General features: G+C 42.8%; 1 protein-coding gene across 5 annotated transcripts in view; it reads right to left on the reverse strand.

Annotated features, from left to right (window-relative positions):
* zbtb47b (zinc finger and BTB domain containing 47b) overlaps window positions 1–24,650 on the reverse strand; it is a 284,439-nt gene that overhangs the window by 191,796 nt on the left and 67,993 nt on the right. The window contains exon 1 of one of the 5 annotated variants that reach the window (XM_073055028.1): window positions 22,320–22,421. The exons of 3 other annotated variants lie outside the window; for them this stretch is intronic. In XM_073055028.1, the coding sequence (XP_072911129.1) occupies window positions 22,320–22,325 (6 nt within the window). In that variant the 5' untranslated portion in view covers window positions 22,326–22,421. Of the gene's footprint in view, window positions 1–22,319; window positions 22,422–24,650 lie in introns of those variants that run through there. One more of the 5 variants, XM_073055027.1, reaches the window with a different exon arrangement.

Raw genomic sequence — 24,650 nt, forward strand, 5'->3', positions numbered from 1 at the left:
AGTTTGACGTCGGTAGTAGGTAAATTATTGGAAGGAGTACTAAGAGATAGGATCTACAAGTATTTAGATAGACAGGGACTTATTAAGGAGGGTCAACATGGCTTTGTGCATGGTAGGTCATGTTTAACAAATCTATTAGTTTTTCGAGGAGGTTACAAGGAAAGTGGATGAAGGGAAGGCAGAGGATGTTGTCTACATGGACTTCAGTAAGGCCTTTGACAAGGTCCCACATGGGAGGTTAGTTAGGAAGATTCAGTCGCTAGGTATACATGGTGAGGTAGTAAATTGGATTGGACATTGCATCAATGGGAGAAGCCAGAGAGTGGTTGGTAGTGGAGGATTGCTACTCTGAGTGGACGCCTGTGACTAGTGGTGTGCCACAGGGATCAGTGCTGGGTCCATTGTTATTTGTCATCTATATCAATGATCTGGATGGTAATGTGGCAAATTGGATCAGCAAATTTGCTGATGATACAAAGATTGGAGGTGTAGTGGACAGTGAGGAAGGTTTTCAGAGCTTGCAGAGGGATCTGGACCAGCTGGAAAAATGGGCTGAAAAATGGCAGATGGAGTTTAATACAGACAAGTGTGAGGTATTGCATTTTGGAAGGAAAAATTAAGGTGGAACATTCAAGGTAAATGGTAGGGCACTGAGGAGTGCAGTAGAACAGAAGGATCTAGGAATACAGATACAAAATTACCTAAAAGTGACATCACAAGTAGATATGGTAGTAAAGAGATCTTTTAGTACACTGACCTTTGTGTAGGCCTCCATTAGTCTTGATAGACCATGGATTTGCACCTTGGAAAGTTTCCAGGGCGCAGGCCTGGGCAAGGTTTTTTTTAAATGGAAGAGCAGCAGTTGATCAAGCTGCAAGTCTCCCCTCTCCACGCCACTGACGTTGTCCAAGGGAAGGGCATTAGGACCCATACAGTTTGGCACTGGTGTTGTCACAGAGCAATGCATGGTTAAGTGCCTTGCTCAAGGACACACACAGAGCCTCAGCCAAGGCTCGAACTAGTGATCTTCAGATCACTAGATGAACAGCTTAACCACTTGGCCACACGCCAACACATTGGCCTTTATAAATCAGAGTATTGAGTATAAGAGTTGGAATGTTATGGTGAGGTTGTATAAGGCAATGGTGAGGCCAAATTTGGAGTATTGTGTGAAGTTTTGGTCACCGAATTAATAAGGTTAAAAGAGTGCAGAGAAGGTTTACAAGGATGTTGTCGGGACTTGAGAAACTGAGTTACAGAGAAAGGTTGAATAGGTTAGGACTTTATTCCCTGGAGCGTAGAAGAATGAGGGGAGACTTGATAGAGGTATATAAAATTATGATGGGTATAGATAGAGTGAATGCAAGCAGGCTTTTTCTACTGAGGCTAGGGGAGAAAAAAAAGAGGATATGGGTTAAGGGTGAAGGGGGAAAAGTTTAAAGGGAACTTTGGGGGGGGACCTTCTTCACACAGAGTGGTGGGAGTGTGAAATGAGCTGCCAGATGAAGTGGTAAATGCAGGCTCACTTTTAACATTTAAGAAAAGCTTGGACAGGTACATGGATGAGAGGTGTATGGAGGGATACGGGTCAGGTATACGTCAGTGGGACTAGGCAGAAAAATGGTTCGGCACAGCCAAGAAGGGCCAGAAGGCCTGTTTCTGTGCTGTAATGTTCTATGAAAGTGGCTGGTCACCGGGAGATTCCACGTTTGCTGGCGGACAGAGCGTAGGTACTCAGCGAAGATTTCCCAATCTACACAGGGTCTCACCAATATAAGGGAAGTCACACCTGGAGCAGCAGATGGCCCCAACAGACTCACAGGTGAAGTGTTGCCTCACCTGAAGGACTGTTATTGGGCTCTGAATGGTAGTGAGGAAGGAAGTGTAGGGGCAGGTGTAACTCTTGTTCCACTTGCAAGGATAAGTGCCAGGAGGAAGATCAGTGGGGAGCGATGAGTGGACAAGGGAGAAGCATAGGGCACGATCCCTGTGGAAACCAGAAAGTGGGAGGGTGGGGGAGGGGAAGATGTGCTTTGTGGTGGGATCCCATTGGAGGAGTTTGCATGTCCTCCCACATTCCAAAGATGTATGGGTTAGTATGTTAATTGGATGGCACTGGGTCATTGTTACCATGCTGCATCTCTGAACAAAGTTCACTTCACAGAAACAAATTTTACCTTTTTTCTTTGAATGATTTCTTTATCCCAAGAAATGTCAAAATTTATAATTAAAGACTTTTTCACCATGGATTTGAGGAGAAAAATCCATGGTTTGGATTCTCATAAATTTCAAACCCCAACAAGAAGTTCTGATGAATACACCAAAGCAGGGTTCAATTTGCAGCAGTAGTTTCTTTTGACATGGTGACCTCACGCCAGTTACAACAGAATCCAATAGCTATTTCACACCTCATGTTAAAGTGTTATTATACTACCACAGATATCAGAGCATGAGGTTCTGATACTTCCATTGGCAAAATATACCCAAGTTTCCTGTGAACCATCAGCACAAAACCATCAACATGAAATATTTTTTTCCCAACTTGCAGACCTTATTAACTGACACAGAAAAGGACTGAACTCACTAAATGGGATTTAAAACAAGGACAACACAGGTTATTAGGTAATCAGTTAAAGCTTTCTAAGAGAAAGTTGTTTAAGTCAACACACATGAAATGCTGGGGGAACTCAGGTCAGGCAGTATCTTTGGAAAGGAAATGAGTCAATTCTTCAGACTGAGCCCCTTCACCGCTTCCACCTGTCACCTCCCAAGCTTCTTACTTCATTCCTCCACCACCCCCCCCCCCCATCCCACATACACGTCACCTTACCCCTCACATTTCACCAGCTTGTACTCCTCCCCCACCATTGTTTTATTCTGGATTCTTCCCCCTTCCTTTCCAGTCCTGATAAAGGGTCTTGACCCAAAATGTCGACTGTTTATTCATTTCCACAGATGCTGTCTGACCTGCTGAGTTCCTCCAGCATTTTGCATATGTTAACTCTGAATTTCCAGCACCCACAGAATCTCATGTTTAGGAATTTGTTTAAGCTCCTATTTCTGAAAAACTCATGATGTTTTTGTTGCTGCTTGTGCTTGGGACGGGAGGGTGGGCGGGCTTCAGAGTTTTAACATTTCTGTCATTGAGGTTTTTTCTGTTTCAGGTTGTATGCTGTATACATTCTCTGATATGAAGTTGAACCAATCGAACACACTCTAGATAAAGAGAAATGTTCTTAGCTTTCTTTAAATTTGCATTTTTGGGTGTGCTACCAGAGATCCATTATACCAGGATGAAACTGGATGCTAACCAACAGCAGTATGCAGCTTGTTCGGAGGATGTACCGTTTAACTGGGGTCATCAATTAGTTCTTTGAAAGTGAAGTCAGAATTTCAACAGCGTTACTGCTGGCTAGCAGTCAATTGCCAGCACAGCAGAACCCATTCACAACAGAACTGAAGGAGGTCAGATCACATTTTAAAACCACAAGCTTTTCCACTGGCTCCACAGCCACAATTTCTCCATGTGACAGATCCCCAGGTAGAGAACTTTAAAACATTCAAGAATCAATTTATTGGATTGCTCTACAATAGCTACTTAAATGGCCCCAATGCCGTTTGCACAGCACAGTTGTGTAGTGGTTAGCACAACTCTTTGCAGCACCAGCAATCACCGATGAAGGTTCAATTCCTGCCACTGTCTGGAAGGAGATACATATTCTCCCCGTGACCACCTGGGTTTCCTCCCACATTCCAAAGACATACAGGTACAATTAGGGGTAAGTAAGTTCTGGGTATAGCTGGCCAGTGGTGTGGTGGCATCTGCACTGGACTTCGAGGCAAGTGGTCCCAGGTTCGAATCCAGCCATCTCCTTGTTTTCCCTCTCAACTGGGTTGAGCATTGAGCTAACAACTCGGCCTAGTACAAAAAGTCAAAAATGCTGAAGAAGCGGTAAGGTTGCCCCACAGTGCGCCACAAGGCACGGAGAGGAAGTAAAAAAAAAAGTTGTGGGTGTGCTATGTTGTCGCCATAAGCATAGTAATAATTGTGGGCTATCCCCAGCCCAATCTTCAGATTCTGTTTGTCGCTAACACAAATGCTACATTTCACTGTATGCTTCAATGTATATGTGACAAATAAAGCGAATCTTTAAAACTTTCAATGTTGGTGGGCAGGTAATAGTTTATTTGGAGGGATTTCAGGTAGAGAAGGTCCGATGGATGGAACCGAGAGAGAAAACAAGACATCAGAGTGAATTCAGTAAGAAATGACTGCTGTAAATTATAGCTGACCCATATCTTCGAGGCAAAATTAGAAAGCGCCACAGCACCTTGCTGATCTTTCTCACTACATGCTCATATGGTAGCAAGGGACAAAGTGGAAAGAAAAAGGAAATTATAATTTGCTCTCTTACTCCACACTTAATTTACCTAACACCAACAGCATTTGCATTTTCAAACTTTTGCCAAAACCACTGAACAAAGCAGTGTTAAGCATTTAACCAAAAGTCCATTTGTATGTCAGGTCCTTAAAGGTTACTTTCTACTTGAGATAAACATGTATTTTTCAGCCATTAGTAAAGATCTTTTGAGAGGGACTGTATGAATGTTATACAGCAAGATAAATTTATAAAGGACTGAACAAGTTGTTTCACAGCACAATTACTACCTGTGAATCCACCCACTTACAATCGTCCATTATACTTTCTTATACCAAGGGTTACAATTGCTTGAGGGAAAAGTTCAGAAGGAAAATATAACAGTGAAATAAGACTGCAGAAAGAAAATAGTCTCAGCTGTAGTTCTGTCACAAAACTGTCACCTCTGAATCACAGGTTGTAGCTTCAAGCGCAACTAGAGAGATGTGAGAATATATACTCCATCATAACACTAAATTGCAAGAGCAGTAAGTTCTGCTAGACAAGTACAAGGAAGAATGCAACAGAAGAACATATTGAAGATATGAAGTAGGGTGGCAGAGATTCACATGGAGAATAAGACTGATATTGGCGTATTGGGCCAAACTGAATTTACAGCAGAGAAACATAGAACAGTTCAGCAGACCGTTCAGCCCACAATGTTATGCCAACCTTTTAACTTACTCCAGTATCAATCTAACCCTTCCCATCAAAGTCTTCCATTCTTTCATCTATTTCTCTAAAATGTAAATAATGCATTTGCTTCTACCAGTACCTCGGGCAAGGCATTCTATAGACCTATCACTCTGAGTAAAAATTCTATCTTTGACATCCATACCCCTCTCATTACCTACAAACACCTTAAAGACAAGACCCCTCGTATTGGCCATTTTCATGCTGGGTAAAAAATCTTTAGCTGTCCACTATATCTATGTCCCACATCATCTTCTACAACATCACTGAAGATCTATCCTGGCCTAACATACTGATGCAATTACAAAGAAGGCATGACAGCAGCTATACTTCATTAGGAATCTCAGATGACTTGGTATGTAAATGATGACACTCTCAAATTTCTACAGATGTACCACTGCTGTTGGCTGAATCAAAGGTGGTGACAAATCAACATACAGGAAGGTGATTGAAAATCTGGCTAAGGTGCCACAACCACCTCTCATTAAGACCAAGAAGCTGACTTCAGGGGGAGGAAACAGGAGTCCATGACCCAGTCTTCATTGGCGATTCAGAGGTGGAGAGAGTCAGCAACTTTAAATTCCATTATGTTAAGCATGGCAGCACCTTTACTGCCATGGAAGTTTGCAAAGATTCAACATGACATCTTAAACTCTGACAAACTTCTATGCATGTGCTGTGGAGAGTATATTGACAAGTTGCATCATAGCTTGGTATAGAAATAGCAATGCCTTAAATGGAAAAGTTTACAAAAAAATAGTAGATACAGTTAAGTCCATCTCGGGTAAAGCACTCCCCACCATTGAGCACATCAACATGGAGCCCTGTTGTCTTCCTCTCTTTTTTGTTGACTTAATTTTTTCTTAAGTAATTAATTTCTTATGTAATTTATTGTCTTTATTACGCATTGCCATGAGCTGCTGCCACAAAACAAATTTCATGACATGCGCCAGTGATATTAATACTGATTCTAATGCACTAATATCAAGTCACTTCTCCTCCACCTCCTCTCCAAAGAGAAAAGTCCTAGTTCACTCTCACTGTACAACGTAACAGAGCATATCACCACGGCAGCAAAACACAGAACATGATCACTGACCAGTAATGAATTTTTCACAGGTGGGACTCCAGTGGGCTATTCTTAAACAGTTGCAGAATCGATAAGTTTTCTGCAGGCCCAGGAAAAGTATTATGATTATCCTAGTCTTTTGTTGTGGAACTATGTTTTCTTTGTGGTCACTGTCGTCGAGATGTTAAAGCGCAATGACGGGGGACGGGTTGGTCAAGTATTTCACTCTAATTTTAATTCCAAGGCCAGAGGAGCAGCTATAATAATTAGTAAAAATACACAGTTCGTGGCAATGAGTGTTGAATCTGATCCAGCAGGATGGTTTTTAATTGTAACTGGACAGTTATATGGGCTGCCCGTTATTCTTGACAATGTTTATGCACTGAATTGGGATAACCATTTTTTTTTTTTAAGTGATTTCTTCTCCAAGTTGCCAAACATGGTCACACAAAATCTCATCCTCGGAAGCAATTTTAATTGTGTCCTCTCTCCAATTTTGGACCGCAGTGCTGCGAGGAATGTCCCTATCTCTAGGTCAGCACAGTCTATCAGATATTTTCTTAAAACATACGGAGTGGCTGATGTATGGTGGTTTCATAACCCTACCTCTCGGAGTTACTCTTCCTTCTCCTCAGTACACGGTTCCTATTCGCGTATACATTTTTTTTATGGACACCAGCCTTCTCTCTTCTGTAACAAAGTGTGATTATGAAGCCATAGTTATATCCGATCATACTCCACTGACTTTAATATTAATGTATCCCTACTACACAACTAAGTTACCATCCTTGGAGGCTAAATTCTACTCTCCTTTCAGATGAATATTTTGTGAAGTATATTTATTCCAAAATAGAATCTTTTCTGAGAATTAATCAAACACCAGGAATGTCTCCATCAATTGTGTGGGAGGCGCTAAAGGCATATTTAAGAGGCCAAATAATCTCATCCTGCGCGCATCAGGGAAAAAGAAAGACTGAACGTATTAAACAACTGACAGATCAGATACTGGAATTATACCTCTTGCATAGCCAAGCGCCCTCATCAGCTTTGCTCAAACAGCATTATTACTTCAGACCGAATACAACCCATTAACAGCTCAAGAAGCTGAATATCTTATCTCCAAGTTGCAATGTGAGTTTTAGGAACATGGAGAAAAAGTAGGGAGGTTGCTAGCCCATCAACTGTGTCAGAAGACGGCTAGTCACGGCATACCTGAGATACAGGATGTACAGGGTATAAAACAAGCAGATAATGTAGAAAGTAACTCATGCTCCCATAGCTTTTACCAATCACTGTACTCCTCAGATTCATCCACCACCCCATCGGATCTGGATGATTTCTTTAAAAAGACAAACATCCCATATATTGATCCACATATAGTTGCTGATCGGGAGAAGACAATCACGACTCTGGAGATAGACTCAGCAATTAGGAGTATGCAGAATGGAAAATCCCCAGGCCCAGTGGAAAGTTTTCCCTGTATTCCCTGTATTCCCTGTTTTTGAAGAGTCTTTTTTATCCCACTCCCTACCTCCTACAATGCGTCAAGCAGTTATTTCGTTAATTTTGGAAAAGGGTAAAGACCCCCTTGAATGTAGTTCATACCGACCAATCTCTCTTTTAAATATGGATACCAAAATCTTTGCAAAAGTCCTGGCACACCGAATGGAGAAGATTCTACCATTAATTATCTCACCTGATCAAAGAGGTTTTATAAGAAATCGGTACTCTTTTTTTAAATATAAGATGCCTTCCAAATATACTATTATGATTCCTCTGCATCTAGTAACTTCATGCCAAAAAGGCATTTGACCAGGTGAAATGGAACTTTCTTTTCTATACTCTCCAAAAATTTGGTTTTGGTTCTACATTCATCTCATGGATTGAAGTTCTTTACTCGTCCCCACTGCAAGCAGTGCTTACTAATAACTGTATATTGCCCTTTTTTGAACTGCAACCTGGCTCAAGACAGGGATGCCCTTTATTTCCACTCCTTTTTGCAGTGACAACTGAGCCACTTGCCACAGCCCTGAGAACATCAGTTAGTATCAAAGGCATCCAAGGGGAGCTTTTGAACATAAAGTGTCACTGTACGCAGATGATATGCTATTGTACATCACAGATCCAACAGTCTCCCAAATCTATCAATTTTGCTCACTAAATTCAGTCAAATATCTGGTTATAAAGTTAACTTTCAAAAGAGTGAACTAATGCCAATTGGGACTACATGTTTGGACATTTCCTTTTCCATGACCTCCTTTAGAATCAGCTATAGGAAATTTAAACACTTGGGGTCTGGACCTTTATAAAGCCAACTAGCAACATCTCCCTTCCAATCTTAAACAGGAATTTGAATGTTGGAATTCTTTATCTTTCCCTTAGCAGAAGGATTAATACAATTAAAATGACTGTCCTGCCCAGATTCTTATGTGTTCCAAAGCCTCCCAATTTTTCTAACAAAGACTTTCTTCAATAACCTAAATAGTCAAATTTTCAAGTTTTATTTGGAATAAAGGAAAAAACACTACAGAGGCTTCGTAAGATGGGGAGGGTTTGGCATTTCCAAATTTTCTATATTACTACTGGTCAGATAATATAAGAGCAATTTTATATTGGACAAGAGGAGATATTGCTGCTCCTAGCTGGGTGATTATGGAGAAGTCACCCTTACAATTTACCTCTTCGTCTGTAATATATGCTAAACTACCACTGTCACAACCTGTATCTAGTTTCAAACTGAATCCAGTTACGATGTACTCCGTTAAAATTTGGTTCCAATTTAGGCGTCATTTTGCACTTAATAACCTCTCACTCTTTGCACAAGTAGCAAAAAATTACATGTTCACCCCAAATAATGGATGTAGCATTTGCTATTTTATCTAAACATGGTATCACTTCATTGCATAATCTCTACATTGACAGCAATTTTGCCTCTTTTGAACAGCTAGTTAAGAAATTTGATATCCCTAGGACATACTTCTATAGATATTTACAACTCAGAAGCTTTATGGCCTCTCATCTTGAGTGCTTTCCCTACTGCCCCCTTTCACCGTTCTTAGATTCAGTCCTAAGTGTAAAACTGATGTGAAACATCTGTAAGCAAAACTTAATTCAGATTCAGTTTATTGTCATTTAAAAACCACAAATGCAATGCAGTTAAAAAATGAAACAACGTTCCTCCAGAATGATATCAACAAAGCACATGACAAAATAGACTACACCAGAAAATCCACATAATGTTTGGCAATCCCCAATCCAGTCTGGAGAGATTGCTGAGTATTAATATCGTGCTACCATCTTAGCGCATTCCCCGGAAAGGAGCTCAAAACCCACCAGACAAAACAAGACCTAAAACTAAAGCTACAAGACCTGCACAAAACCACATAGTTACAACATATAGTTACAATAGTGCAAACAATACCATAATTTGATTTAAAAAAACAGACCATGGGCACGGTAAAAATAGTCCAAAGATGTTAAAAGACTATACGTTCGAAAGAAACCACCACACAGTTTCCACAAGTTCTCGGGGTCCCGATAGACTCGTCATTTCACGCCAGTGGCAGAAGGGAATACCCCCGCTATGGATTTCCACGGCGCCACCCGACTCAGCCTCGCAGACGCAGCAGACAATGAAAGCTCCGACGAACCCAGTCTCGCAGACACAGCACACACTGAAAGCGACCTGACCGCAGCGGACTCCAAATCCGTCAAACCTCCGACTATCCCCTCCGGCACAGCTTCTCCGAGCACCATCCTCTGCCAAGCGTAATAAGAAGCCCCCGCCAACGGCCACCGGCAATGCGACCCCGAGGACTGGGGGCCTGTTCTTCTCAGCAGAGACCCGGACCTCACAGCAGCAGCAGCAACGAAGAGGGCCTTTCTGGAGATTTCCAGATGTTCCTCCGTGCTCCAATGTCCGTTTTTCATTAGATTAGGATTGCGCACGGTACCCCCGCTTAACAAATAACGTATCAGCTCCGGAGAATTTGGATTTATTAAAACATAAATGGGAAGAGGATATTGAGGAACAAATTCCAGATGACATATGGCAAAAAAATTCATAGAATTTATTCATCCTTTGTGTGTCTTAGACATGTTGTTGTTCAGTTTAAAATTGTGCACCGTTGTCATTGGTCTAAAGTTAGATTGACTAAGGTTAATAAAGATCTTGACCCAATGTGTGACAGATGTAAACAATCCCCAGCCGCAGTCTGCCATATGTTTTGGTCATGTCCAAAATTAGTAAATTTCTGGGGTTTAATTTTTGAAACTTTTTCAAAAGTTTTTGGACAATTAGTTACACCATCTTGGTCAATAGCGCTTTTTAGAATATCTTCAAAACTTCAGCAAATTCCAAACCGACCTCATCGCTTTTTGTTCACTTCTTGCCAGAAGGCTCATCTTGTGCAAATGAATAGACTCCTCCCCTCCAATTTCTTCAGCTGTCCATCGATTTCGATGTTGACTGAGGCCTGGGCAAGGTTGTATGGAAGACCTGTAGTTGCCAATGCTGCAAGTCTCCCCTCTCCATGCCACCGATGTTGTCCAAGGGAAGGGCACTAGGCCAATACAGCTTGGCACCGGTGTCATCACAGAGCAATGTGTGGTTAAGTGCCTTGCTCAAGGACACAACATGCTGCCTCAGCAGAGGCTCGAACTAGCAATCCTTCAGATCACTAGACCAACGCCTTAGCCACTTGGCCCCTCCAACATATGGACTTTGGATCATATGTACTTTATAAAATTTGAGAAGATCCGCTAATCGGTCAGGGGGCAGTCTGCGAGATTTAACATCACTTGGCAACCTTTAAGTTTTGTCAAAAATGTGGATGCTGTAAAAATTATTAGAATGCGTAAGGTGCTCTATCTTTATATGCACAATCAATCTTTGTATCTATTTTTGACCGGTCTGGCTGGTTCTATTTGTTCTTGTTTACTGGGAGTGGGGGGGATCTTTTTGTAACTGGTATAAAATGGTTGGTTGTATTATAACATATATTCTGCTTTTCTTTGTCAACAAAAAAACTTAAGATTAAAAAAAAGTTCAACTTTCCAAATGGACAACCGTTTACTAGGAAAATCTGCCAACTTCTTGGAGACTTCCAGTACCAATGGAAACATTCATTCCACTCTGATCCTATCAAGTTCTGTGTGAACCTGTACCTATCAATAACACCACTTCTCTTCCTTCAGTTCCATCAGGTTAAACATTTCTTCACAAGGAAATTCTGTGAAGACACAAGAGACTGCAGATGCTGGAATTTACAGCAAGACACAAAAAGCTGAAGGAACTCAGCAGGTCAGGCAATATTTGTGGAAAGAAGTAGATCATTGACATTACAGGTCAGGACCCTTCACCAGGAATGGACTTCATCAGCATCTCAACAAGTTCCATGCATGTCATGATACAGAACTCTTCTTCCATTGCCTCCATGCCCATTTCATTGGGAAGGATTCCCCACCAATAATTCTTTGTTCCACATCAAATCTTCCTCCTCTTGGACACCTCCTTCTGTCCTTTCACCTCTTCAGATGAAGAGACTTTGCCTGAAATGCTGGATGTGTATTTCCCCCTAATGCTGCCTGACCCACTGAGTTCCTGCACAAAATCTGTTGAACTTAAATATGAGATATTGTAGATGCTGGAAGTCCAGAGCACCACACATAAACTGCTGGAGGAACAAAAAGTCGATGTTTCTGGCTGAGACCCTTCGTCGGGACTGGAAAGAAAGGAGGAAGAAGCCAGAATAAGAATGTAGGAGGAAGGAAAAGAGGACAAGCTGTAAAGGTGAAACTAGGTGGGGGGGGCGGGAGAGAGGGGGAAAAAGTGAGAAGCTGAGGGGTGATAGGTGGATGAGATAAAGGCCTGAAGAAGCAATCTCAAAGGAGAGTGAACCATGGGAGAATGGGAAGGAGAGGGGCACAGGAGGAAAATGATGGGCACATAAAAAGAAGAGAAGGTATAAGAGGAAAGCCAGAATGGGTAATGGAAAAGAGATAAGACCGGGGGGGGGGGGGGGGGGGCAAGAAATTGATTGTTTATGGCTTCAGGTTGGAGGCTACCCAGACAGAATATCAAATGTTGCTCCTCCAACTTGAGAGTGGACTCATCATGACATTGGAGGGGCCATGGACTGACATGTCAGAATAGAAATGAGAAGTAGAATTAAAGTGGGTGGCCACTGGGAAATCCCGCCCTTTATTGTGGATGGAGCAAAGATGCTTAGTGAAGCTATCACCCAATCTATCTCGAGTTTCACCGATGTACAGGAGGTCTCACCAGCATCTACTGATTACTTTGAACTGTGAGTATATTTCCAATTTAAATAAGGAGATCAAAAACATACCCATCACTTCAACTGTGGTCTTGACAATAATCCATACAGCTGTAACATCACTTCCCTACTTGTGAACTCCACGCTGTTTGGAATAAAGACCAACACTCAATTTGACCAACTAATTGCCGTACCCACACGTGAACTCCATTTCATTTATCAGGTCACCCAGATACATCTGCAATGTGGTCTCTCTCTGGTTAAGCATATTTGTTTTAGTATTGCTCTCACTAACGTGGATAAAACCTTTTTCTCAATTTCTCAATTCACCCAGTTTGTTGCCTGCACAGATAACCCAGCTTATCCTCTTACAGTCATTCTGCATCTTCCTCACAACTTACTTCCCCATTTTTTCCTCTTCACCCAAATCTGTATAGATATACAGATCCCATCAGACAAAGCACTAGAATTAAGCCATTCAGCCCATTGACTCTGCTCCATCATTCCATTATAGATGACTTATTATCCCTCTCAACCCCATTCTCCTGCCTTTTCCCTATAAGCTTTGACTAATCAAGGACCAATCAACCTCCACTTTAAATATACCCAATGACTTGGCCTCCACAGCTGTCTGTAGCAATGAATTCCACACTTTCACCACACTTTAGTTAAAGAAATTTCCCATCCGTTCTAAATGGACATCCTTCTATTGTGAGACTGTGCCCTCTGGTCCCCCACTATTGGAAACATCCTCTCCATGTCAACTATCTATTCCAAATTCCAACAAACTTTTGGAAAAATACTACCCCGCCCCCTCTCCAATGCCCCAGGACTCCAAGAATCAAAGGGTAGAGAATGAAAGGGATTCTCAAAATTGAAACCAGGTTGTTTTCTTTAACAAGTGATTGGTCTCCATAATCTCCTATTCCATGCCCCTAAAAACAAAAGGATTTGATCAACAATTTGTCTGAAAGATGGTTCATACAATCCACCTCAAGCCTCCACAAGCCCCTAAGGTACACATCTTGGTGCACGGAAATTGACTCTAACTTGCCTGGTGTAGCTCCATCAACTCTCTAGAAGCTCGATACCATCCAAAACAAAGAAGCCTGCTTGAATGGTACGAGAAGGAGGTGATGGGCAAGTGGGGAGAAGAGAAGGGATAAGATGGGAGCCAGGGTCCACTACAAAGCAAAAAAAAAATTTCCATTTGAGGCTAGAGACAGAATCAAATGCACATCAGCTCTGGCTGGATTTGCAGGCCATTGCCTCCTAACAAAGCAAAACCTAACATCATGAATAGCAGTGATGCCTCACTCCCAGTTGAGCTCAAAGTCTATTATGCAAACTTTGGCAGGGAGAATAAAAGTACATCTACACAAATCCCTGCAGCACCCAGTAACCCTGTGATTTCTGTCTCAAAGGTTGAGGTTAGAACATCTTTCAAGAGGTGAACCTTCGCAAGTTGTCAGACCCTGATGGTGTACCTGGTGGGGCTCTGAAAATCTGTGCCAATCAACTGGCGGTTGTGTTCAAGGACATCTTGAATCCCTCACTGCTGCGTTCGGCAATTCCAACCTGCATCAAAAGGGCAACAATCATACCAGTGGTGCCCAAGAAGAGCAGGGTGAGTTGCCTCTACAACTATCGCCCAGTGGCACTCACATCTACTGTGATGAAGTGCTTTGAGAGGTTGATCATGGCCAGAATCAACTCCTGCCTAAGAAAGGACCTAAACTCACTGCAATATGCCTATTACCACAACAGGGCTAAAGCAGATGCAATCTCACTGGCTCTCCACCTGGCCTTGGATCACCTGCTCAATAGAATACCTACGTCAAGCTGCTATTTACCAACTACAGCTCAATGTTCAACACAATCTTACTCTCAGTTCTAATAAAAAAGCTCTAAAACCTGGGCCTCTGTACCTCCCTCTGGAACTGGATCCTTGACTTCCTCAGCAGGAGACCACAGTCTGTGCAGATCAGAAAATACATCTCCTCCTCACTGATAATCAACACTGGTGCACCTCAAGGATATTTGCTAAGCCCACTGCTTTACTCTCTCGACACCCACAACTGTGTGGCTAGGCACAGCTTAAATGTCATCTATAAATTTGCTGACAACACAGCAATGATGGTGATGAGGAGGCATACAGGAGCAAGATAGGTCAGCTGGTTGAGTGCTGTCACAGCAACAACCTTGCACTCAATGTCAATAAGACCAAGGAACTGATTGTGGACTTCAGGAAGGAGAAGTTGAGGGAATGCACACCAGTGCTCATAGAGGGATCAGCAATGGAAAGTGTGAACAGTTTCAAGTTCCTGGGTATCAACATCTCTGAGGATCCATCCTGAGCCCAACATACTGATGCAATTACAAAGAAGGGACGGCAACAACTATAGTTCATTAGGAGTTTGAGGAGAATTGGTATGTCACCAAGGACCCCCATCATCCAGGAGATGCCTTTTTCCCACTGCTACCGTCAAGATGGAAGTGCAAGAGCCTAAAGACTCACACTCAACATTTCAGGAACTACTTCTTCCCCTCCGTCATCAGATTTCTGAATAGGCAATGAATCCATGAACATTTCCTCTCTCTTTTTGCACTTCTTATGTATTTACCATTAAGATATAGGAGCTGAATTAGGCCATTTGGCCTGTCGCGACTGGTCCACCATTTCATCATGGCTGATCCAATTTTCCTCTCAGCCCCAATCTCCTGCCTTCTCCCTGTATTCCTTCATTCCCTGACCAATCAAGAATCTATCAACCTCTGCCTTAAATATACATAAAGAACTGGCCTCCACAGCTGCCTGTGGTAAAGAATTCCACATATGTACATATACATTTTATGTATGTATATACTTGTTGTAATATATAGTTGTTATGTATTGCAATATACTGCTGCCGCAAAGTAACAAATTTCATGACAAATACCGGTAATACCAGAGCTGATACTGATACTGGCAACCTATCCAGCACTCGTTGCATTCATTCTCTACAGCAATGGCTCACAGTAACTAGAGTGTGTACTGTCTACAAACTGCACCATAATTACTTGCTAAAGATACTCTGACAGCACCTCAAGTCTATGTAACCTCCAACACCAAGGATAAGCACAGCACGTGCACAGGATCTTGGTGTTGGTTAATAGGTCAACATAACATCATGGGCCAAAGGGCCTGTATAGCACCATGCAACGCTCAAAATGCTGCAGGAACTCAGCAGGCCAGGCAGCATCTATGGAAATTAATAAACTGTTGATGTTTCGGGCTGAGACCCTTCTTTAGTCTTGGCCTGAAACATCGACTGTTTCTTTCTTTCCATAATCTGCAGGCTCCATTCCAAGTCTCCATCCTGATTTGTAAATATAATCAGCACTGCATAGTGTAATCATAGAACTAGCTTCCCAACGTTGTAGTGGGAGTACCTTCACCTCATCTCTACAGAGGCAGCAGCTCATCACCAATTTCAATGGTAATTAAGTAAAAGAATGCTGGCTTTGCCAGCAACATCCATAACATCCTCTCGTGCAATTGATTCATCTTGCCCATCTAGGCTCAATTAAACCCTTTCTCAGAGCCAAAGAGTACCACCTCAGTGCAGTCCCCACCTTCTCATAGATACAATTCACCAGCCCTGACAATTCTGGAATGCTATTAAGTTGTTTGTTATAAAATGATCAGAACTGTGCACAGTACAGAGCACTGGCCACCTAGTTCTATAGGGTGATTCCTCGCTTCACCACAGCTGAACAGACACAAGCATCCCATGCACCATCTTAACCACCTTAGCTGCCTGTCCAGCTCCCTCCGTTGAACTTTGGACACACACTTGAAGATCCCCATGACAGAAGCACATGGAAGTGGAGGGATATGGCTCATGTGCAGGCAGGCAGGATTAGTTTAATGGCACATCATACATGATAGGCAGAAAGGCCTGCTCCTGTGCTATACATTCTACACATTGCTTTTCACCATTATTTCCTCCAGTCAACTAACCTTATTTATGTATTTTATTTAGACATACGACACGATAACAGGCCATTCTGGCCCAAAGAGCCTGCACCACTGAACTAAATGTGACCAATTAATCTGCAAACCATACATCTTTGGAATGTGGGAGGAAACATGCTGTCACAGGGGGAACGTACAAACTTCTTACAGTCAGCAGCAGATTTGAACTTGGGCCGCTGGTGCAGTAGTAGTATTTAAAGCAAAGGTTGATGGGTTCTTGATTAATTAGGGTGTCAAATGTTACAGGGAGGAGAACGAAGCTGAGAGGAAAAATTAATCAGCTGTGATCAAATGGTGTCTCAGATTCAATGGGCCAGATGGGCCAATTCTGCTCCTGTGCCTTATGGTCCAATAGTGTTACACTGAATGCCACTATACCGTGACACCCTAATAGCCCCTATTTCCAAACTATTAGCATGTTCTTACAAAAAGCAACAGACAATGTAATAAGCTCCATCACACACAGTCCCCCTGACAATGTTGATCTTTCTCACACATCATCCCTTACAAACTATAACGGTTATTGTAAATAATATGAATGAATCCTTTCCTCTGGTCTCAAAACCCTTTAAACTAATACTGACCTGACGGTCCACCTCATCTTTAAGCCACGTTTCAGCAATATGCAATGTATTGCGCACGCACGCACACACACACCACAGTAATACACTGTCTCGTAATTACTCCAGTTACGAGACATCCAGCATTTTGTTAATAGTTTTACAACTTCAGTTTATTCACTGACAGTCAGAGCTCATCTCTCAACAACAGTTTACAAGCTTCTGTGGGGAACAGTATTCATCTGTCTCAGTATATTGGGTTAATAAGCAATGATAATCTCAGGAAAAAAGCACTTTCAAGAAAAAAAGCATTACCTTAACTACTCAATTACAGAACAGCAACAGCAGAAAAAACAAACAGGATCGAGTCTCAAAGTAACTCAGCTGTTGAAAATCATTTCTCTCTCATGAGAGGGAGGGAGGGAGGGCGTGCATTCAATAGTTGGAAACCTATGCTATTTTTCCATTAACAGGGGGCCTAAATTCCTAAAAATAAAAGTGTAACAGGCAAGCACTGTGTGTTTAAAAAAATCTGGAGCAGTGCCAAAAGGAGTGGCCCAGGCTGTTTGCAAATAATGAAATCAATGGTGACAAGATGGGAACTTTTATCCAGCAAATTAATAGTAATAATCAAGACTGAACCAAAATAAGACCATAAGACATAGAAGCAGAATTAGGCAATTCGGCCCATCGAGTCTGATCCACCATTCCATCACAGGTAACTCTAAAAGCAATTCTATAAAACACAGTATACAAGTAACCGCTTTGAGTGTGGCCGTATCTAAACATGATGTTCCCCCTTAGATTCTCTGTAAGTATTTCACTTTTCATCCTTAACCAAAAGGCTCATCTTCAGCCAGAGTGGTGAATCTGGAATTCTTTGCCACAGGCAGCTGTGGAGGCCAAGTCTATATGTATATTTAAGGCAGAGGTTGATAGATCCTTGATTGGTCAGGGCATGAAGGGATACGGGGAGGTCGGAGATTAGGGATGACAGAAAAATTGGATCAACCATAGTGAAATGGTGGAGCAGACTCGATGGGCCAAATGACCTAATTCTGCTCCTATGTCTTAGGGTCTTAACCTGTGATGTCTAGTTCTAGTCTACATAACCTCAGTAAGAAAAAAAAAACCGCCTGCATCCTTACTGGTCACAGAAATCACTGTATTGCAGTGCTTAGCAAAACACTTCTCAGTACCAGCAAGTCAAGTTAACTCCTGTTGCTGTCTGTGTGGGTGCGTGGATTTCCCCATGCCTCTTCCTCCAGTTTCTTCTCCCAGACCGGTCGATGTACCAGTTGGTGGATTAATTTGGCATTGTAAATTATGCTCGGATTAAATCTGGGGCAGCTCAAAGGGCCTATTCGGCGCTGAGTGGCTTACTGATTCACCTGCCAGGTTCCAAACCACAAACGATCAACTTGAGGGCAGGCTGCGCACATCTCTCTGTCCTTTAAGGGCTGGATTATCCTATGAAATGGTGAAAGGATTAGAAAAGCTAAAGAGAAGCCAATTCCAACACCAAGGGAATACAGTAAAGAGTATGATCTTAAATTTCAGGACAGGAGCAAAATCAATAATCCACAAGAGGTAGCAAAAGGAAATGTGTGTCAATTAAAACACTCAAGTCCAAGGTAAGCAAAATGAACAAAATATATCCAAAGTGTGAGTAAAGCAAATGAAACCACACATCATTATGAGGCAAATGACTGGTGTTTAATAGATTTAGAGGGTGAGCAGCTTCAAGTTCCTGGGTATCAAATCACCGAAGATGTTTCCTGGCCCAAAATATGAGGCAATTACAAAAAAGGCACGGCAGAAGCTGTATTTCCATTAGGAGTTTGAAGAGATTTGGTACATCAAAGAACTCACACTCAAATTTCTACAGATGTACCATGGTGACCATTCTGACCATCTTGTATAGAGGGGCACTGCACAGGATCGAGAAAGCTGGTGAGGACTGAACTCTGCTAGCTTTGTCGTGGGCACTATCCTCCTCAACGTCCAGGACATCTTCAAGAGGTGATGCCTCAAAGTGGTGACATCCATCATTTAAAACATTCACTACCCAGGACATGCCCTTATCACATTACTACTATCAGGGAGGAGGTACGGAGGCCTGATACACACTCAACGTTTCAGGAACAGCTTCTTCCCTTTTACCATCAGATTTCCAGGAACACTATCTCACTGCTTTGCTTTTTGTAATACATGCCCTCTTCACATTAGTACCATTAGGAAGGAGGTACAGGATCCTGAAGACACACACTCAACAATTCAGGAGCAGCCTGTTCCTCCTCAACCATCTGATTTCTGAAGACATTGAACCCATGAACACTTTCTTTTGTACTACTTATTCTTTTTCTACTACTTATTTAACTTTCCAAAATATACTTTGTACTGTAATTTACAGTTTTTATAATGTATTGCATTGTACTGCTTCCACATATAAGCAGGTAGATGGAGCTGAGTTTACAGACAGATCAGCCATGATCTTATTGAATGGCAGGGCAGGCTCAATGGGCCGGATGGCCTACTCCTGCTCCTATTTCTTATGTTCTTATAACAAATTTCATAGCATATGCCAATGATATTAAACCCAATTCTGATTTTTTTTTAAAAATCTTATTGTTTGTTATAGTAATTTTTAAAAAATTATATATTGCCCTGCAATGTTGCCTCAAAACAACAAATTTCATGACCATATAAGAGGCAAAGATTGAGTTTACAGCCAGTGACTTTTTTTCAGCCAGAAATGGCTAATAGGAGGAGACATAATTTTAAGGTGGTTGGAAGAGAGTCAGAGGTTAAGTTATTTTTTTTAAACACAGAGAGTGGTGGGTGAGTGTGTCAGAGGTGGCGGTAGACACATTTAAGAGATTCAGACTGGCTGAATGTTGATGAAATAGCGTCCACACCGGACTTTCAGGGGAGCGGCCCTAGGTTGGAATCCAGCCGGCTCCTCGCAAGCTTTCCATCAACGCTGGGTTGAGTGTTGAGCTAGCAACTCGGCCTCATAAGAACAGACAAAATGCTAAAGAAATGGCAAGGCTGCCACCCAATGTGCCACAAGGCGGCAGGAAAGAAACAACAAGAAACTCATACAAGCACACGGATGATAGAAATTGTGGGGGCGGGTTATGTAGGATGAAAGGTTAGATTGATCTTAAAATAGGTTAAAAGGTTAGCACAGCATCTGTGCTGTAATGTTGTACATGTCAATGATAATAAACCTAATTCGATTCAAAAGGTCTCCTCATTTGTCCATCTTCCCTGCACATCACCCTTCTTTACAGCCATAACTGTTAGGACAATTGGATGTCAGTCATGTCCTTCTAACAGCACAGCAACTAAGCCCACGTAGCCACACGCCGCCCCAGTAGATCAGTAAAGGATCATAAAATTAAATGGAGAGTGACAGACAGAGGTTGCATTCCAGATTCAAGGAAATGAACGGAACAATATGAAAGCTCGCCAGTGGTATATCAACAGGCAATGCTTCAATCTGAGACAACTGCTGTGTAGACCTCCTATTTTCAGAAAATGTTGCAAAGTTTTAGCATTGAACAATTAACTCTCACTTTCCAGAATGGTGACCACCAACTATCTGTAGAAACAATATTCAAAAAAGGGGCAAGACAGAGGGCGAGCTAGAAACCTTTCCCCAACTCAATGATTCTGAAACAGCTTCTTCGCCTCTGTCCTCAGATCTCCGAATGGTCCATGAACTCCTCCATTGTTGCTTTCTCGGGCACTATTAGTTTATTTTGCAATGTATAGTACTTTTTTTCTTTGCACAGTACCACTGCTGATTAACAACAAATTTCATCTCATTTTTGCTGGTGGGGGTGGGGTCATTGCCTTGCTGCTTGTGTGTGGGAGGGGGGAGCTGGGGAGTGTGCATTGGGGTTCTAACATTTAACTATCAGTCATTCATTCTTTGGGGAACTCCTCTGTTTTCGTGGATGTTTGCAAAGAAAAAGAACTTCAGGATGTATACTGTATACATTTCTCTGACCCTAAATGTACCTATTGAAACCTATTGAGCTGGGGAGTGTGCTTTTAAAAAAAAACTGATTCTGATCAAACCTCAGCGACAGCACCACTCCTACCCAAGGTACCTCTTAACCTGACATACTTTTTCTGCCATTTTAAGGTTTGTTTTTAATATTGATACATTACTAATACCGATTCCCACCAACATGTAATACCAATGCACTTTCCACATTAAAACTGCAAAACTCCAGATTCTGTGATAAGTGCCTATTTCCAGATACGCTAATTCTGAAGTGCACAAAAACAACATACATACAAACTAACCAGCCAATATGACTGCAAAATTCTTTTGCTACTGTGAAGTTTGTACTGACAAATTTAATAAATTTACGCAGAATTTTAAAATTAATGTTCACTGCAAGAATGACCTCTAAAACAAAATTTCAAGCAGTCTCGGGTTGGGAAAAATATTAATAAGGGTCTACAGGGCAAACACAGTATAAAACTAACAAATTGGCAAAAACTTTATCCCCCAAAAAATTGCACCATGATTTGCATCAGCAAAATAACCTCCATTGTGGAAAATACTAAAACTTCAGTCTTCAAAATAAGTGAAACAAATACTTCATTACGCAAAATTTAACAAATTTGCAAATTAATAGCAAGTCCCTTAGGAAACGTATTATATAAGAATACCAAGCCCCCACCCCCCCTCCAAGGAATTGATTACATAATAACAGTATATATTACATAATGATATCTCTGGATAATACAAATAAGCAACTGATCTTTCACTTCTGCAACAATATATTGATAAGCGTATAATGTCTTGATAACATTTTGCATAGGAATACACGTGGAGATTGATTTTTTTTTGCATATCAGAAATCTTGCTGGAATGGAAAGGATTTGTGGATAATGTACTTTATATGAAAGTGGAGAGGAAAAGGCAAGCTTTGCAACAAGTCTGCTCCCCAGCTGTAGGGAGCGGGACTGTGGGGAGGAATCTCCCGACACACACACAGCTCATCCCAGGGCTAGGCCCGGTCCGCCCCGTCCTCCCTTCCCGGGAACAGCCCGCAGGCGGGCGGCACCAGTCGAGCCAGGAAGCTGGCGGCGGCCGCCACCGCCTCTCGGACTCTCCGGGGGCCACGCAGACCTCCGCCAGCGGCCTAGCAGCTAGCTGGCCCGGTGGCGGTGGTGGAGGGCGTCAGGCCCGGGAAGGGGTTAACTTAACGCGCCCGCTGCCACACAGCCCTCTTTTCATTTTCCCCGCCGCCGCCTTACCCACATCACTCGGCTCTGGCGAGCGGAGCGGCGCCTGGCCTCGGCCTCGGCTCGGCTCACCCAGCCCGCTCGGACCGGCTGAGCCCCGTTTAACCATTCGCAGTCCCCGGAGCTGTCAATCAGTGCCCGAGGGGGCGGGCCCACCGCGGAGCCGACGGTGGGGAGGGGGGGGATTGTTGGTGGGGGGGGGGAGGTAGGGAAGTGTGAGAGGGAATGACACCCCACCCAATAACAACGGGGGGAGGATAGAATAACACCTCCACCCAAGCCATTCATAATGGGGGAGGGGGGAGAGAACCTCCAACAACCCTACCCAATCACAATGGTGAGGGGGGGGTGGGAAAACAGCCCCACCCAGTCACAAAAGTAGAAGGGGCACCCCCACCCAATCACAACAAGAGGGGGCACCCCCACCCAATCACCACAGGTGGGGGAGATAGCAAGAAGGAATTGGACAGGTGGTGGTCAGAATAAAAGGGACAACCCTCCTGCCAGCCTATCACAACAGGAGAAAAGACATCTCCCATCCAATCACAACAGAAGAGACGTCACCCCCCCCCCCCACTGCAGCCAATTACAACAGGAGAGGTATGACACCCACTTCATCAAATAGGAGGGAGTCAACAGGAGGGGTGCAGTGAGTGTGACAACCAACTATCCAATTACACAGGGAAAGGGATGGGGGGGGGAACAGAGGCAGTGATCACTGGTTTCCCCCACCCCCATCCCATAGTGGTGAATGGAGGATAGGCAAGAGTGTCACTACAACTCAATATTGCTGAAAGGTTAGCTGTATTTGTCACAAATACATTGAAACATACAGTGAAACATGTTATTTGTGTTAACGACCAACACAGTCCAAATATGTGCTGGGGGCAGCCCCCAAGTATTGACCCAATTTTGGCACCCACAACATAGCAGGGCCACAGTTTGCTAACCCTAACCCATACGTCTTTGGAATATGAGAGGAAACCAGAGCACCTGTTGGAAATCCACTATGATGAAGTGTTTTGAGAGGTTGGGCATGAAACACATCAACTCCTGCCTGAGGAGTGATTTGGATGTACTCCAATTCGCCTACCATGACAAGAAGTCCAATAGACAATAGACAGTAGGTGCAGGAGTAGGCCATTCGGCCCTTCTAGCCAGCACCGCCATTCACTGTGATCATGGCTGATCATACATAATCAGTATCCCGTTCCTGCCCTCTCCCCATATCCCTTGACCCTGCTATCTATAAGAGTTCTATCTAACTCTCTCGTGAAAGCATCCAGAGACTTGGCCTCCACTGCCTTCTGGGGCAGAGCATTCCACATATCCACCACTCTCTGGGTGAAAAAGTTTTTCAGCATCTCTGTTCTAAATGGCCTACCCCTTATTCTTAAACTGTGGCCTCTAGTTCTGGACTCACCCATCAGCAGGAACATGCTTCCTGCCTCCAGTGTGTTCAATCCCTTAATAATCTTATATGTTTCAATCAGATCCCCTCTCATCCACAGGTGGTGCTCATTCACTCAACCCTGGAACTTTTTTTTAGGGTCTTTTAAGAGACTTTTGGATAGGTACATGAAGCTTAGAAAAATAGAGGGCTATGGGTAAGCCTAGTAATTTCTAAGGTAGGGAAATTTGTCGGCACAACTTTGTGGGCCAAAGGACCTGTATTGTACTGTTGGTTTTCTATGTTTCTATCTGGACAGCAAAGATGCATACATCAACACAACTCGGTATTCAACACTATCATCCTCTGAAAACTCATCACTAAGCTCCAAGACCTAAGCTTCAATACCACCATGTGCAACAGGATGCTCGATTTCTTCACTTGCGGACTCAAGTCAGATCGGATTGGCAATAACATCTCCATCCCACAGAAGCACCACACAGTTATGTACTTAGCCCCCTGCTCTACTCGCTTTATACCAGACTCTGTGGTTAAATACAGCTCCAAAGCCATATTTGTTTGCTGTTGACACCACTGTCATTGGCTGAACACAAGGTGGTGATGAATCAGCATATAGGAGTTAGATTGAAAATCTGGTTGAATGCTGCCACCACAAAAACTTCCCACTGAACATCAGCAAAACCAGAGCTTATTGAAGAAGAAGCCACTAGTCTATACATCAGTCCTTATTAACAGATCAGAGGTGGAGAGGGTCAATAACTTTAAATTCCTTGGTGTTATTATGTCAGAGGACCTGTCCTGAGTCTAGCACATAAATGCCATCATATAGACGGCATGACAGTCATCAAGGCGTCCCACCACCCAGGACCACTACCATCCAGCCATGCAGCTTCCTTGCTGCTAACATCAGGAAGAAGGTCCAGGAGCATAAA

The sequence above is a fragment of the Hemitrygon akajei genome, chromosome 8, assembly GCF_048418815.1.
Source record: "Hemitrygon akajei chromosome 8, sHemAka1.3, whole genome shotgun sequence".
Taxonomy (NCBI): Eukaryota; Metazoa; Chordata; class Chondrichthyes; order Myliobatiformes; family Dasyatidae; genus Hemitrygon; species Hemitrygon akajei.